Source organism: Embiotoca jacksoni, unplaced genomic scaffold (assembly GCF_022577435.1).
Source record: "Embiotoca jacksoni isolate LCO1_2020_lvr unplaced genomic scaffold, fEmbJac1.0.p SCAF_2, whole genome shotgun sequence".
NCBI classification, from domain to species: domain Eukaryota; kingdom Metazoa; phylum Chordata; class Actinopteri; family Embiotocidae; genus Embiotoca; species Embiotoca jacksoni.
Window position 1 is genome coordinate 3,586,340 of NW_027185340.1, and position 17,248 is coordinate 3,603,587.

At 38.5% G+C, this 17,248-nt stretch overlaps 2 protein-coding genes across 3 annotated transcripts; both read right to left on the minus strand.

Moving 5' to 3' along the window:
* Nucleotides 1–426: 426 nt before the first annotated feature.
* Nucleotides 427–10,918, minus strand: LOC138200961 (nectin-3-like protein). The gene is made up of 8 exons (XM_069154004.1): nt 10,730–10,918; nt 9,229–9,570; nt 8,805–9,107; nt 7,027–7,120; nt 5,025–5,179; nt 4,105–4,210; nt 3,892–3,986; nt 427–3,474 (listed from the first exon to the last, which is right to left on the minus strand). Exons 1-7 carry the CDS (start codon nt 10,827–10,829, stop codon nt 3,905–3,907), a joined length of 1,182 nt encoding a protein of 393 aa, XP_069010105.1. The 5' UTR covers nt 10,830–10,918; the 3' UTR covers nt 427–3,474; nt 3,892–3,904.
* Nucleotides 10,919–13,392: 2,474 nt separating this feature from the next.
* Nucleotides 13,393–16,768, minus strand: LOC138200962 (nectin-3-like protein). Of its 2 annotated transcripts, none has more exons than XM_069154006.1 (4): nt 16,589–16,768; nt 15,522–15,863; nt 15,098–15,400; nt 13,393–14,171 (listed from the first exon to the last, which is right to left on the minus strand). In XM_069154006.1, the coding sequence occupies exons 1-4, from the start codon at nt 16,686–16,688 to the stop codon at nt 14,125–14,127; spliced, it is 792 nt and encodes a 263-aa protein (XP_069010107.1). In that variant the 5' UTR covers nt 16,689–16,768; the 3' UTR covers nt 13,393–14,124. The 2 variants fall into 2 exon arrangements, with proteins under 2 accessions (XP_069010107.1, XP_069010106.1); XM_069154005.1 differs by having other exon boundaries at nt 13,393–14,195.
* Between the last annotated feature and the right edge of the window lie 480 nt (nt 16,769–17,248).

Here is a 17,248-nt window from a genome sequence, read left to right on the forward strand (position 1 = left end):
TGTAAATCTGGTGTTAACATTATATTTAACCATAAAGAGGTAATCGAGTCATTTAGTATTCAACTTCTATAATATGAAAGACAGATTATAAAAAAAAATTAGAAAAAAAAGCATCATAGGACAAGATATGAAGACTTTTACTTTCTACAATCAATCTGTCTTCCTCAAGTCTAACATGCTGTATGCAGTTTGAGAGAGTCCTCTGTAAAGCTAATAAGAGGCTAGAAAGCTTTTATGCAATAGGAGTTATCTAATTCTAGTCATTCTTTCCTGTCTCTTGTTTCTATGAAACTGTCACTGTGACAGCTGACACATAAGTGACTGTCTGTTCATCTTCTTTATCCATTATCCTGACTGTAGATTATATATATATATATATATATGAAGGAGGTGACGTGTACACATTAGTACACTGAAGCTGAGGTGTTTGTAATTTTTAACTAATGTTTAATTTGACTACAATCCAAAGAAAACACAAACAGTCAGCGCAGAATTGCATCAACAAGATACAAGTTGAGTTACAAAGCAAAAAATAAATTTTGAGGTTGCAATTCAAGTCACAAAACAATTAAAAACGAAAAAAAATGATAGAAAAATCATAACAAAAAAAAATGACAGAAATGTAATTAGAAAGTGGAATGGAAAAACTGCTTCCACTTTAAACAACCAACTCCCAAAGCCCACAAAGTTTTTTTTTAATTAAAATGACTATTTTCAATGACCACAGATGAATGGAAAATTGGCAATCTACTGCATCTTCAATCTATACTTATCAAAGATTTCAGGTTTACAGTCAAACTACAAAGCTTTTTCAAGTGTAAATAAAGTGGGATGAATTCTACTATATTCCCCCTTATCCATAAAATAAATGCAAAAGGACCTTTTCCCTCAATACTCGATCACGATGAATCCTGTTGTTTCAAGTGATCTGGATGGACTTCAATACGATTTGGTACTGACATTCAAGTTTTCCCAAGGTTACCAGCATGTACGATTTTCAATAGTACAATGATGCTGTCGACTTCAATTGTTATCATTTTTCCATTTCCAAACATCTTAATGGGCCCCCGATTGTTTTTCTAGTGCGATTAGCAGGTTGCTATTCTTGGTTCTGATTGAATTATGTTGACCACAGTTAAGATCGATTAATTTTAGTTATGTTCATCTTTCCTAGTGAATCACTTTACTGGTCATACCAGTATAAAGTATTTAACAATGAATGTAAAATTAATTGTTTTCTTTAATTTTCTGCACTCAAATATTTCAATTATTTCAGTAATTATGGATGAATGATTCTTGAAATAATCAAATTACAGCAGAAAGTTTTCCTCCTACATCCCAAACATTGTTAATTGTGAGCAAGTTAGCACCAGCATTCATCAAATCAAATCAATTAAGATGGATACCCTCAGTACAGGATATTTCCTTCTTTCTGAGATCAGTCAGATGCAAATTAGCAGCTATTAGCAGCTATTAGCAGTATAAAATGCTTTTTATTGTTTTTATTTCAATTTTTATATTGTTTGTAATACAGAACTTAATTTTAACTTTTGATCATCTTAAACACATCATCAAATAAAATTTTACATCCACAACAGAAATACAGTGACTGAAGACTAACACTCAATGGTTTGACTAACATTATTTCACACAAAAGAAATAAATAACTCAAACAAGAAATAAGGCATACGCACCAATATTAAAGAAATGTAGAACAAGAGCAAGTTATTTTTACCATCTCTTTCTGTGCATTAGACAGAGATAAAATATTTTAGCAGGCAATTTAGATTTTCAGAAGTTCAGCAGCTCCTGGCATTGAGTAGTCAATCATGCCAAATTATGTTTATATTTATATATCGTGGCATGCCGTTCAGCAGATAATTTATGATCAAGGTCAATGTAAAGTTGAGAAAAATGGATAAGGACTTGAAATACTTGAGATATATGGAGTCAAATTTGAGAAAATGGAATTAAAGTGTGGAAATATGGAACATTATTAAACATATTCAGTCAAACTAGATGACATTACAATGATAGTATCACGCAAAAGACGTACCTACACCGACCTACCGCAGCTGCATGACAAATCTGGTGGCAGCAGTCAAATGATTAAACAATATTAATCAACTTGACAGTTTGCTGCTCGTCCAAAGTAACAAACCAAACATTTTAGCCAAACAACATTTTAAAGATTATATGTAGATCGTTCACAGCTCTAACATTCACAAAAGCCGAAAGTTAAGTGCAGTGCAAGTGGAAAAGTGTTTCTAATGTTTTGCCGCATTGTTTAACAAAATATTTTTAAAAAAAACTGTTTTTAATAATAATAATAATAATACATATTGAAAGTGTTCTTATACTCTGCAGTATAAGTGTACCTCATTTACACAAGTTTTCTGTTTTATCATTTCTAAAAAATAACTTCTTGACCATTACAGGCACTTTAGTAAATATGCTAATTGAGGGAATAAGTTAAAGACATCAGACTTTTCCAGGAACACATTCCTGAAACGTGCTTGTTTCTTGTGTAGTACAAGTATTTGTCAATGAAAGTCGCTGTTAAACCGATGCAGAACAATGGAGAAAAATATTATTATTTTTGCAAATTGACTTCAGAAACCCAAACAATAACAGATGTAACAATAACTACACGCAATGGTTGTGTATGCAGTGAATAAATATGGTTGTGCTGTTGACTGAGTGCTGAACTGAAGCTCCTCATATCCACATTCACAGCCTCACCCAAAAGAAAGAGGCAGGCCAGCTGCAGCTGCTCTCACAACTAGTGACCGAATGCTGTCATGAACATACTTCTGAAATAAGCAATAATTAACAAAATGTAAATCGTTCAGTTATTGTATTGATACTTAAGTTATTGTGAGAAAAATGCAAAACCTTTAACTTTAACATATTAAGCTTAACGATCCCCCTTTAGGGATTTCGCACTAATAATGAGATAAATGTAGAGATAAAGTACCCACATTACTACAGCTAGTGTAAATATGTGTTTGGGTCTTCTGATTTCTCAGAGTAACTTCCTTTCCGACATAGCTGAATAGCTCCAGAACTACATACAGAGATGTCTGTAAATGTCTAGCGGCATTCACGTTTTACACTGTTCAGCCAGCTCATTCTTTCTGTCTGGTCACCCAGGCGTGATTTCAGATGAACTGTGTGGTTATTCACTTCAGTTAAATAATGCTGCATTTAGGGGAGCTCAGAAAATATTTGAGAATTTTTGTTGTTGGCGAATGTTTAATGCACTGCGCTGCCTAACACTAAGTAGTGATGTGAAGTAATGTTATAAACTGATATACATCAACTAGGGCTATTCACTAACCACGTTGTGTCAGGCCACCTGTTGGTGGTGGAGCCTGTAACTTCCAGCAGTCCAACTGTGATCCATCTTGTTGCCTCCACAGCTGACATTCCCAGGGCACATTTAATTTCAATTGAATCTGCGTTTCAGGGTATCTGCAGATTAAAAAAAAAAAAAAAAATCACAGTTTAACTGTTAGTTAAAGTCAAGAAAAGAAGACGATGAAATGTGTTGTACTACTGCATAAGTAAAACTACAGGTGCAAATAAAATGTACCTAAAATAACTGCATTTTTTTTTATTCAATTCTGACATATGACAATAGTGTGGGTTTGTGACATCACAAACGTACAGAAGTCCAAACAGCACAGTTGTTCAATATTGGCTGTGTGCCGTTTTTAGGGGCTAAGTGTTTTGACACTTCCACAGTATTTAAATAGTAACTGGACCCCCTTTATGATCAAAAAGAAATGGAAATCTGAATTGTTATGATATGGGATCATTCATTTTGAGGGTAACAAAATAAAACTATGGCACATTTGAACAAATTAACTGTTACATATATTCCTTTACCTCCCTATAGTGGTTACAAATCCTCATGTTGTTCCAGAGGTTCGGATGCATGGGGAGATGTTGGGACTCTCTCACTACGTGGGTTCTCTCTTCTCCTGCACAATGAAACACCAGTTAATATACAACAAAAGGTTTTCCTTGGATGTGAAGTATATGCTTATATATTTATCAGTAGTCGGGTATATGTGCATGCTGGGCAATTAAACTTGGTACCTCGGGAAAATTCCTTGTTTATAACTGTACCACGCAGCAACAATCGCTCCAGTGATATTCAGGAAAAGCAAAACACCAAATAGGGAGCAACAAGCAGGGCAGGATCCTGAAGGGAGAAAAGACACAAGAATGATATACAGTCAGAGGAAATACTAATATCACTAATGTCACAAACTAAACTTGTTTTTTTGGGTTTATATTTTCTTTCTCAATTTGTTTTGATAAAAAGTTCATAAGAAGTACAATTACTGACTCTGTTTTTAACACAACGTCGTGTACCCTCGCCAAACATTATTTCTGAAAACTTTTCTTGTACAGACACGTCCAGAGGGTCAAAAGTAAGACATTGATTTACTCCAAGCAGGAACAGCACTTTTCACAAGATAGGACATGCTCTAAGTTCAACGTTTAAATGAGTAGAAAAGAAAAGAAAAGAGAAACTATTACAAAATTAATTAAACAATGTCCACAAACTCTCAAATCCAGAAATGCAAAACAGGAATACATTCCAACTACGTGTATCACTTCATAATTGCATCCCTCTGCCAACCAGTCAATTTGCACTGTGCATGCATGTCTGTCCAGACGCATATAATTAATGTGATGACGACATTGAAGGAATCCTTCTATGTGTTCCTAAACGTGGCTAATAAAGCTGGTTGATAGAAGATAATGCTTCAAATATGGATGTTGCAGCAAAGAAGCTAAAAATTCTATAACACGGATGCTTCACACATATCTTAAACCTGACACCACATAATATCTATACAGTCACCACGGTTTCAAGGTGGATACCCTCGATTAGTCACCAATTCAGGATCTTACCAAGTGTGATATATGGTCACATCTCCCAGTGAAGGAAAGAGAGCATCAACACACCTATTTGACAAAGTGCCTAACCAAATCAAACCCGAACTCACCTGCAACCACATGCACAAAGAGCTGACCATGTTTTCTTCCATATGGGTTTGATGCTTCACACTGGTAAAAGCCATTCAAATCAGAGGACATGCTCAGAAGCTGTAGTTTTGAACCATCTACTCTGACAGCAGACTTGGGCAAATCCTGGCCAGATCTGGAAGAGACAAACAAGGCTCAGCATGAAATGTACGAGGGTGGATCAATCAATTCAGAGACTGCTCCTGTTGTGCGTGAACGATGCGCCGTATTATTGAGAGCGAGAAACTTGTGCGTTTTCAACGTGCTGTGAGCAGGCGCATTGTCATGTTGGAGAACCCAAGTGCCATCGCGCCACAGTTCAGGTCACAGTTGAACTCGGTGTCAACAGTCTGACTCTGCGGGACGAATTCATGGTGCATGATCCCGCGAATGTAAAAAAAACAAAACAACAACTGGTTGTGCGTCTGATTGGATGCACCTTTCTCGGTTTAAACCGCGACATACCGCCCCCTCAGAAACACGAATGTCAGGGTCTCTGTTTGACAGAAATAGTATCTGTGCCCTCTTGTCATGTCCACACAGAAATCCCCGTGCTCACGAACCAGCGCTCATGAAAAAGTGTTTAACTCGTGTGCTGATTTTGATCAAGCGAGGAAATTTGTAATCTTTACTCTCTTGGGTTATTTCTTCCTCCTGCCCCGAGTATGTGACGGTGCTGTGCATCGTTCGCAAACAACAGGAGCAGTCTGAGAACTTATTGCTCCAACGTTGTACAAATATTTACACTTAGAGTCCCTGCAGAAGAATGTTACATATTAAAACAGAAACACCAGCTAAGCATACAACTACATTTCCACCACATTTAGGAGCTAGAGCTGTTGATCATATCAGATTATGTTCGTGGATAGTTTGCATGTGATAACGGAAACCGTGTCTTCCTTGACTCTGCAGTGGCCTTTCATTTTAGTATATTTCCAGCCCACAATGTTTTATGTTTTGGTTCATATTCATAGAGTTCTTTTGAAACTAAGTGCAAAAAAAGCTCTAAAAAACACATTGTTCACTGACTGTCTACAGTCAGACTGTATTACTGGCTGTAGGCAGTCAGTGAACAATGTGTTTTTTAGAGCTTTTGATCACAGAGAAGCTTTTATACCTCCTTTGACTCATTACGGCGTTGCTCACTGTTGATTGAAATACTGATTTCAGATAAAGGTAGTACAGAAAAAAATGGCATTTCCAGTAAACTTTTTACTTACAAACTCAAACAATGCATTCTGGGAAGTTTGCGTACACAGCAAAATGGAAATAGCTTTCCTTTTCTGTGGATCTATTTATTTGTATTGTGTCCAATTAACAAAATGCTTCCAAATTTTTGTTAAAAAGGGGTGAATTTTAAAGACATGACAAAACCTATAGCAATCCTTTGAGCCAGTGAATTCTCAGCCGTTCATTCCTTCAAGTCAAAAGGCTTTAAGCTTGAAATATTCATATTTACAATCTCAGAAGTGGTTTGAAAACATTGAGTTAACTTAAAGTTTTGAAAACTTGCACATTTACTTTCAAATTAATGGTAAACGACCGTTTGATTCCACACCCTTATATGTTGGTGTGGAAGCTTGTTCAAGGTCTGTTCCTGCTGCACACATTTTCGGAGGAAGTATTATTTACTTGGTTGACCTACTTTTTCAAAATGTCCCTTCACCACCATTATAACTCTTGTTTGTGTGATGTGTTGATTTGTGTCACATGTAGTTCTTTAGCCATCATTACAAATTCTCTCTCAGGGCTTTTCATCAGACCAACAACTACATTCTCTACATATTACAACTATAATCCACAAATGCTTCTGAGAACACACAACTTAAACACAAAGAATATCAATCTTATTTATTTAGTTAACGGCAAAACTGTACAACACTGTACAAACCTTGAGAGAATGACAAACAGTGCCTTGAGATAAACGATAAGAATAATCTTAGTTTGTTCAGCGTTTTAAAACTGTTATTTAAACTACTTTACCTGCTCCAGGAAACAGTTGCGCTTGGGTTGGCTTCTGTCATGCATTCAAATGAATCTTTAGAAATTTCAACAACAATCACTTCCATGGGAGAGACTATGAAAAAGTAAGACAGTGAGCTGTGTTAATTCTGTAACACAAAAATAACAATGATATCAAAATAATATTTCACTTGAATGTTCGGATTCTGTGATTTATATTGGTTATTTAAGTATTGTCAATTCGTTTAAAGGTCATCTTGGAGCAAACTTGGAAAACAGCACATTGCATGTTCAGAATAACATATTTATTTTCAATAAACAAAAGAACATATCAATCTCTGTATACAGATATAAGTCACATGTTTACAGTAAATTAGCTGCCTCTCAAATTAAGGTCAAGGTGATGCATCACACAGCAGTTTTTTGATATCTACAAACAAAGTGCTGAAAGTGAAGCCGTGATTATTCCATGGTAGACCTGTGGGCAATGCCACTGCCTCACCATTAAAACTGTCTCATGGAAAACTCAGGAAAAACAGCAATTATATATAATACAGCGGGCCGGCACGGGAATTCCAAGAGAAACAGAACACCAGTTATCTGTTGAGACAGGTCGTATGCACTCACTCACTCACTCACTCAAACCAGCCTGATGCTTTGTGTCTTATTACACAGGGTTTTAGAAAAAGATATAGTGATCTATGCTGGCATAGTAATTCCAGTTTCAGCTCATTGTCAAGTTGATGAAAGCAGTCGGAGTCAACTTCTGTTTCAGGAAATGATGCACTATCATGATGGAGAGACACAATAGATGAGAACATTTTAGATACTGATAATTGTCACACAAATAATTGCAATAAATTATTTTATCATCTTTTTCTGTTTATTTGATGCCACTATTAGAGTAAAAGTTCAATCCTATAAATAATACACTTTATGAAGGAGAAGAGTTTTGAGGTTTTTTTTCTGTTTTTGTTAAAGAAGGGGACTTTCATCCAGACTCTTTCTGCCTCTGCCACATTCCAGAGCGAATATCTGCTAAAGTATGAGGACACAGCTTCAGTTGTGTTTTAGTTTAAGAGAAACTGTGAGCTTATCATTCTGCCTTTTGTCCCCAGTTTACATGTCCTCAATTAGTCTTGACCCAAGCCTTACTTGTTTTGTCCTCAGACAACAAAGGCATTTCTCAACATTTTTGTGGAAGCATAATGTGAAGCAACAAAACCAGCTGACAAGTACAGCAGATAATATTGCAATCCTACAGACAAAGAACCCCAATGATTCGGGTCACACTACAATTGTTACAAACATATGGCTATGACGCATTTCACATTTGTAAATGTCTGAACACTCTGTACTTCTGTTTTAACTGCTGGTATTAAACCTCTTTTACAACTAAATAGAATTTGTAGAGTCTTAACGAAGGAGGAACTAAATAAAATTTGTAGAGTCTTAACGAAGGAGGACAGTGACAGTGAGTTACTTGGCCCACTCCATTTTTAGTAGTGATGAAACGGCAAACTCTCTTTATAACAAGATCATTTTTTCATTAAATTATTCAACTAGTTTTGTCTCATGGCTCAGTAATATTTAAAGATTTTCCAGGAATATCTTGTTTTTGCTGACCCTCAGTAGTAGTACCTAGCTATTGAGAATACTTCTGTCTGTCTGTGTACCTCTTCAATAATTAATGACAATGAACAAAATAATTTAAACAATACGAAATTGACAATGCTACAAGTAAACATGAATGCCGAACTACATGAACAACTGATAGAGAAACATATTGGTGTACTCACAGTAGACCTGGATGGTGAAGGGCAGGCTTTCGTTTGTGGACAGAGCTGCACTGGAGACGACACAGTGGACCACATGATGGTTGATTTCTTTGGTGGGGACTCCGAACAGCGAGCTGACTGTGGTAGTTGTACCGTTGGCATGCTCGGTGGAGTTGCTTGTTTGTCTCACTTTTTCTGCCAGAGAACCAGTGAGCCACCTCACGTCTACAGGAGGCCTCGAGGCGGCAGCCGTGCAGGTGGCAAGGGAAACCTCTTCGTTACCCAAAGTGGGACGATCATCCTTCAGGCTTGTGAGTGGAGGCACTATAAGAGTTATTGTATACAAAGAAGTCAACATTCAAGCAAGAAGGTAAAAGCCACACTAATTTTCTCCCTCAGACACATACAAACATAACATCCAGACCATGTTAAGGTTTCATCATACCAATCAGGTTTAGCACTATCTCCGTTTTGTGAACTCCACTGGGGAACAAAGTGAAGAGGCAGGTGTAGGTGCCTTCATCCATCAGAGTAACATTGGATAACTGAAGAGATCCATTTCTGTCATTCAAATTCCCAATAAATGTAAATCTTTTATCAATCCCATTGTAGAACTTTGGTGGTTCTTGTGGTCGGATAGTCATGAAATTGTCATTGAGAGGTTTTTGTCTGGTCTTCCTCTGCCAGGAAATCTGCGTGAGATCCTCCACGGTGTCAATGAGTTTGCAGGGTAAGATGGCATACTGTCCTTGCACCACGGTCGTACTTCCACCAATCACCTGGAGAGCTGTAAAGTGAATAAAACTTGATCAGGTTATCAGGTTACAATTCAAAAAGCAGAAACAAAATTAAAACTGCAAGCAGTGATGTACGGGCCCTCGCAATCCGGTGTGCCGCCTCACCGAAGCCGTCTCCTCGCATTGTCACGGCAACGCCCATTGACAAAGTTGAACGAATGTCTCAATATATCATCAACTACATGTTTAGGTTATTGTGACCCGACTTTACGTTCATGTGATCAACCAGCTCCAAGTAGAATGTGAAAGTATGAAAATTGTCATTTCCAGTGTCCACCAGGGGGCGCTATGACTATGACCGAATATTACCCCACAGTGGTCTTCAGGGCGGGGCTGTTATCATACCTGTGATGTTTGGAGAAGGTCGGTCCATGTCCATAAGATTTAAAGCAACTTGTAGTTTCATGGCGAGATGCTCCAAATGGCCGCCACGCTACGGGCACACCCATCGATGAAAACAAATTATTTATACAACTTTTAATCCCAAACATGTTTTCTATCCAGAGAACCTAAATTCAAGTCGGTCGGACAAAATCCCTCGGAGGAGTTCTACAAAGTACAATGTGTCAGAATCGCCCAAAATGGCGACTAAACTCAAAATGGTGGACTTCCTGTCGAGTCGACTTAACGGTGCAATGTAACTTTTTTGTGCGTCCAGGTGTGATACACCTGTCCACTGGATTTCCTGAATTTAGGTAAATGTGGCCGCCGGGGCATCTCTTTAGGGGGCGCTCTGGAGCCGTTTGTGTGTGACATACATCCGGCGTGGTGAGACCATACATCTGATGTGTTTTGTTTGTGGGCGTGGCCAAACGTCTCGCCAGCGCCCCCTGCTGGAGACAGGAAACGAGACAAAAATAGCAACTTTAAGTGGGGACATGTGGTCCCTAGCGCGCTGCACGTGCTGAGTGCCCCGTACATCACTGCTTGCAGTTTTAATTAGCATTAAAATTAACTGTCGGTTTTATTGCGACATCTTAAATCATTTTACATTTTCGTTGGGTCTACTGAAATGAAAACGTATAAGAAGAATTTTTGCTTTAATGAGACTTAAAAACAATTTATTAAAATTATATTACGGCAACTTTTTGTCAAGGGCCTTAAGCCAAAACAGTTGTTACCCTCGTAACCTTTTTTATTTCATCATACCTTCGACATCTGAGTTCAGCAGGAGAACTGACATCAACATCAGCAGTCTGCACGTCCGGGAGAAACGATGCAGCGACAATTTGACCTGGTAGCAACCCATGAAGTAAACAAAGGAAAGCTCCTCCTTCCATTCAGTGTTTTCCAGGCGAAGACGCCATTGATGATATTAACACATGAATGCCGCGAGGTGTAGCTCCGTCCACTAGGTACAGCTTGAATCTGATTGGTCTTCAGACAAATACCGCGAGAGGAAAGCAGATGATGATTGGACATCTCTATTTTTTTTTTTTTTTTTTTTTGGTGAGATACTATCATTTTAATATTTATAGAATAAAACCACGTGCGAAGTTTAGAGGGGAAAAAAAATAAATCACTATTTAGTGGAGCTGTTAATAATACAAAATGTCTGAAATGTGACCTTGACACACTGTTAAGTTAGGTTGGTTAGGTAGTTACTTTATTAATCCCCGAGGGGAAATTTTTTTCGCTGTTGTTTGTAAGAAAGTAGCTTCGCAGGAAAACACTCAGGAAAAGTAGAAGTACCTGGAAATTGTACTTAAGTACAACACTCAAGTTGCCTACAGTTCGTGTACTCGGTTACTTCCTGACTAAAACTGTCCCAGGTGCCTTACTAAACTAATTGGCTATAATACCTCCAAACTGAGTTTGTTTATGCATGATTATGCTGCTTAATTAACACTTAGCAGTTTTTATAGTAAGAGGAAATTCTTCACCCATTTTAGCCAAACAAATTATAAGAATTAAGTAAAACCAGATGGGAAACACAAATTTTAACCAAAAAGGCCTTAAATGCAAGACATGCAGATTAGCCTTCGCTTTATAAAAAAAAAAAAAAGGCAAATGGATTTATTTTTATTAGATAGAGCAGAGAAATATATTTTTTTTCTGTGTGTGTTCAAACCAAATAAAAAATAAAATCAAGTTTTCAATTCTACTGCAAGTCTCCAAACTTCCAAAGAACCAAATATGTCAGACTAAATGTTGGTACAAAGTTTGTTTAAAGTTTTCTGCAAAGGAACTGATATATTACCATTTCATGACAAATCCATTGAAAAAAAAAAGACAGAGTGCACATTCAGTCAGTGAGGAATAAGATGATTTTAACAACGACACAGGAACATATTACTTTTCCTTTGGAGAGTTACACTTGTTAAACTTGTTCAGACAAAATTCCTGCAAAGAAAAGCAGAAAAGAAAAAAGTTCTGAACAATTTGAAGTTATGATAGATAGATAGTTACTTTATTAATCCCCAAAGGGAAATTATTTCGCTACATCAGCATTTATAGATACAGGAAAGCAATAAAATAACAGTAAAAAAAAACTATTAAATATAAAAATGCACAGTATATACAATAAAATAGAATGAAATAAAATAGAATAATTAAATTAAATTAAAACTAACTAAACAATAGTGCAAAGTTATTTTTTAAATATTTAAACAAAAGAAAAACAGACAACAGACAACGGTGTTATTGTTGTGTGATGGATTTTGCCAGAGGTGAGTTATTGTTCAGTCTTATTGCAGTCGGCAGGAATGATCTCCTGTATCTGTCCTTATGACAGCGGAGCTGGAGGAGTCTTTTGGAGAAAGTGCTCCTTTGTCCCTGCAGCAGGTGGTGGAGAGGGTGGTCAGGATTATCCAATATGGATAATAGTTTCCTCAGCGTCCTCCTCTCCACCACCTTTTCCAGGCTGTCCAGATTGCAGCCAATGATGGAGCCGGCCTTCTTAACCAGTTTGTTAAGTCTGTTGGTGTCGCCGGCTCCAATGCTGCTCCCCCAGCAGACCACAGAGAAGTACAATGCACTGGCCACAACAGACTGGTAGAACATCTCCAACATCTTGCTGCACACATTGAAGGATCGAAGTTTCCTCAAGAAAAAGAGTCGACTCATCTCCTTCTTGTAGACAGCGTTGATGTTGGTCTTCCAGTTCAGTCTGTTGTCGATGGACACACCCAGGTACTTGTACTCCTCCACCATGTCCACCACCTCTCCCAGAACTCTCAGCGGTTGTGGAGCCATCGTCTTCCTCTTGAAGTCGACCACCATCTCTCTGGTCTTGGCCACGTTCAGGAGCAGGTGATTTCTTCCCGCCCACTCCACAAAGTCCTCCACTACTGCCTGGAAAAGGTGGTGGAGAGGAGGACGCTGAGGAAACTATTATCCATATTGGATAATCCTGACCACCCTCTCCACCTGCTGCAGGGACAGAGGAGCACTTTCTCCAAAAGACTCTTCCAGCTCCGCTGTCATAAGGACAGATACAGGAGATCATTCCTGCCCACCGCAATAAGACTGTACAATAACTCACCTCTGGCAAAATCCATCACACAACAATAACACCATTGTCTGTTGTCTGTTTTTCTTGTTTGTTTAAATATATATATATATTAAAAAAAAAAAATTTTGTTTTTGTTTTTTTTGCACTATTGTTTAGTTAGTTCGAATTTAATTATTCTATTTTATTTTATTGTATACATTGTGCATTTTTATATTTAATATTTTTTGCTGTCATTTTCTTTCTTTCCTGCATCTGTAAATGCTGCTGTAGCGAAAGAATTCCCCCTTGGGGATTAAGTAAGTAAGTAAGTCACTAACTAACTATCTAACTATCTATCTGTACTCGTCCTCCAGTCCATCCCTTATACACCGACCACTGCAGAGTCATCAGAGAACTTCTGCAGATGGAAGGACTCTGAGTTGTTCTGGAAGTTAGTGGTGTATAAGGTGAACAGGAAGGGAGACAGAACAGTTCCCTGAGGAGCTCCAGTACCACTGACCACCGTATCAGACAGCACACTGCCCAGACGGACAAACTGTGGTCTGCCTGTCAGGTAGTCAGTGATCCAAGAGACGGTAGACGCGTCCACCCCCACCACCCGCAGCTTCTCACTCAGCAGCAGTGGTTGGATGGTGTTGAATGCACTGGAGAAATCAAAGAAAGTGATTCTCACAGAGCCACCGGTTCCATCCAGGTGCGACTGAGCTCGTTGCAGCAGGTAGATGAGGGCGTCGTCCACTCCCACATGAGGCTGGTATGCAAATTGCAGCGGGTCCAGTGAAGATTTCACCAGCGGCCTGAGGTGGGCCAAGACCAGCCTCTCCAGCACCTTCATCACATGAGATGTGAGGGCAACCGGTCGGTAGTCGTTGAGGCCAGATGGAGTCGTCTTCTTCGGTACAGGAACCAGGCACGACATCTTCCACAGCACCGGGACTTCCTCCTGCTTCGGGCTCAGGTTGAAGAGGTGTTGTAGGACCTCAGCCAGCTGGACGGCGCAGGTCTTCAGGACCACGGGGCTGATGCCGTCTGGTCCTGCAGCTTTGCGCTGGTGGAGTCTCTCCAGCTGTCTCCTAACCTTGGCCAGTCGTCACAGAGAGGGGGGAGGGAGGTCATGGCGTCGATGGTGAAAGAGCCCTTTGAAGTTGAGTGAGTATGCACCTGAATTTTTAATATTTGCATAGCAACAAATCTTGAATTACAGTATGATATTAAACATTTTAATCTTTCTTTCCATCTGCTGGAAATCAAATATTTGCAGAGATGTTTTGCGTGCACAAAGGGAGAAAAAAAAAATCCATCATCCAATAGCTTGTAGTTTTAACAACAACAAAAAAAACGCAACAAATTCATGTAGGTACAGTAAGCTGACATGAGGTTTCAAAGGCACTGCCATTTTTCCATAACAAGAATTAAAACAGTAAATTCGACAATACTATTATTTTCCAATGTTGTTCTACTTCATGCCTGTAAACTCAGTAGCAGTGCTTCCTCTAACAAGCTGTAAAGACTCAAACTATTGTGCTTTGTGTTGTAAAACTGCCCACTCGCTACAAGCTTAATAGCAGATGACATCTTCAGCGGGTTTGAGTCGCGATGGTCTCGTTCACACTGCAACTTTTCCCTGCAACTATCTCAAACAGTTTTATCTCGTCGTGAATCTTTGGTCTCAAATGTGCGTTAATGTCTGGTGATTAAACGCTAACGAAAACATGATTAGGAACATTACAATCCATTTCTGCTTATAATAAATCTGCTTTAAATAAATGGATAGTTCAGCCAAAACTCGCTTTATAACAAGATCATGTTTTCATTAAATTATTCAACTATTTTTGTCTCATGGCTCAGTAATATTTAAAGATTTTCCAGGAATATCTTGTTTTTGCTGACCCTCAGTAGTAGTACCTAGCTGTTGAGAATACTTCTGTCTGTCTGTGTACCTCTTCAATAATTAATGACAATGAACAAAATAATTTAAACATTACGAAATTGACAATGCTACAAGTAAACATGAATGCTGAACTACATGAACAACTGATATAGGAAAATATTGGTGTACTCACAGTAGACCTGGATGGTGAAGGACAGGCTTTCGTTTGTGGACAGAGCTGCACTGGAGACGACACAGTGGACCACATGATGGTTGATTTCTTTGGTGGGGACTCCGAACAGCGAGCTGACTGTGGTAGTTGTACCGTTGGCATGCTCGGTGGAGTTGCTTGTTTCTCTCACTTTTTCTGCCAGAGAACCAGTGAGCCACCTCACGTCTACAGAAGGCCTCGAGGCGGCAGCCGTGCAGGTGGCAAGGGAAACCTCTTCGTTACCCAAAGTGGGACGATCATCCTTCAGGCTTGTGAGTGGAGGCACTATAAGAGTTATCGTATACAAAGAAGTCAACATTCAAGCAAGAAGGTAAAAGCCACACTAATTTTCCCCCTCAGACACATACAAACATAACATCCAGACCATGTTAAGGTTTCATCATACCAATCAGGTTTAGCACTATCTCCGTTTTGTGAGCTCCACTGGGGAACAAAGTGAAGAGGCAGGTGTAGGTGCCTTCATCCATCAGAGTAACATTGGATAACTGAAGAGATCCATTTCTGTCATTCAAATTCCCAATAAATGTAAATCTTTTATCAATCCCATTGTAGAACTTTGGTTGTTCTTGTGGTCGGATAGTCATGAAATAGTCATTGAGAGGTTTTTGTCTGGTCTTCCTCTGCCAGGAAATCTGCGTGAGATCCTCCACGGTGTCAATGAGTTTGCAGGGTAAGATGGCATACTGTCCTTGCACCACGGTCGTACTTCCACCAATCACCTGGAGAGCTGTAAAGTGAATAAAACTTGATCAGGCTATCAGGTTACAATTCAAAAAGCAGAAACAAAATCAAGGTTCTATGGAGGTAAAGTTGTATTCTGAGGCAGACAGAGAAAAGCTACTGAAATCAGGATTAATGAAACTTAATAGAGGGATGTTGCATGTGTGGAGGAAGATCCAATTAAATCTTTGAGCTAATACGAATCATATGGCACAAATTATTTTTAACATTAAAATTAACTGTCGGTTTTACTGCGACATCTTAAATCATTTTACATTTTCGTTGGGTCTACTGAAATGAAAACTTATAAGAAGAAGAATTTTTGCTTTAATGAGACTTAAAAAACAATTTATAAAAATTATATTACGGTAACTTTTTGTCAAGGGCCTTAAGCCAAAACAGTTCTTACCCTCGTAACCTTTTTATTTCCTTATTTTATGGGATTGTACTTCATCTCTGCTACGATGGATCCGGGCTACAGGACACCTGCTCACCATGATACTGATGGGGAGTGTTTGTTGTCGTGGTAATAGCTACATTCGTATTGAAATCAAACTAGAAACAGTTCAAATGTTTGCACGCAACACGTACATGTGTACTTCCGTTATGTTATGGACAAAACAATGTTGTTTTAAATCCTTCTCGATAGAATACATTTGGATCGTATCCTGAAAGTTATTGGCCTACAAACAGGGAAGAGTCAGCGACGAAAATGGAAAACATGAGTCATACCTTCGACATCTGAGTTCAGGAGGAGAACTGACATCAACATCAGCAGTCTGCACATCCGGGAGAAACGATGCAGCGACAATTTGATCCGGTAGCAAACCATGAAGTAAACAAAGGAAATATTCTCCTTCCATTCGGGGTTTTTTATGCGGAGACAACCGCACTGGTCACGTGGACGAGGTGGAGCTACATCCACTTAGGAACAGCTTGAATCTGAGTAGTCTTCAAACAAATACTGTGAGAGGAAAGCATAAGATGATTGGACATCTCTATTTTTTTTTTTTTTTTTTTTTTTTTTGGTGAGATACTGTATCATTTTAATATTTATAGAATAAAACCACGTGCGAGGTTTAGAGGGGGAAAAAAGAAATCACTATTTAGTGGAGCTGTTAATAATACAAAATGTCTGAAATGTGACCTTGACACACTGTTGTTTGTAAGAAAGTAGCTTCACAGGAAAATACTCAGGAAAAGTAGAAGTACCTGGAAATTGTACTTAAGTACAACACTCAAGTTGCCTACAGTTTGTGTACTCGGTTACTTCCTGACTAAAACTGTCCCAGGTGCCTTACTAAACTAATTGGCTATAATACCTCCAAACTGAGTTTGTTTATGCATGATTATGCTGCTTAATTAACACTTAGCAGTTTTTATAGTAAGAGG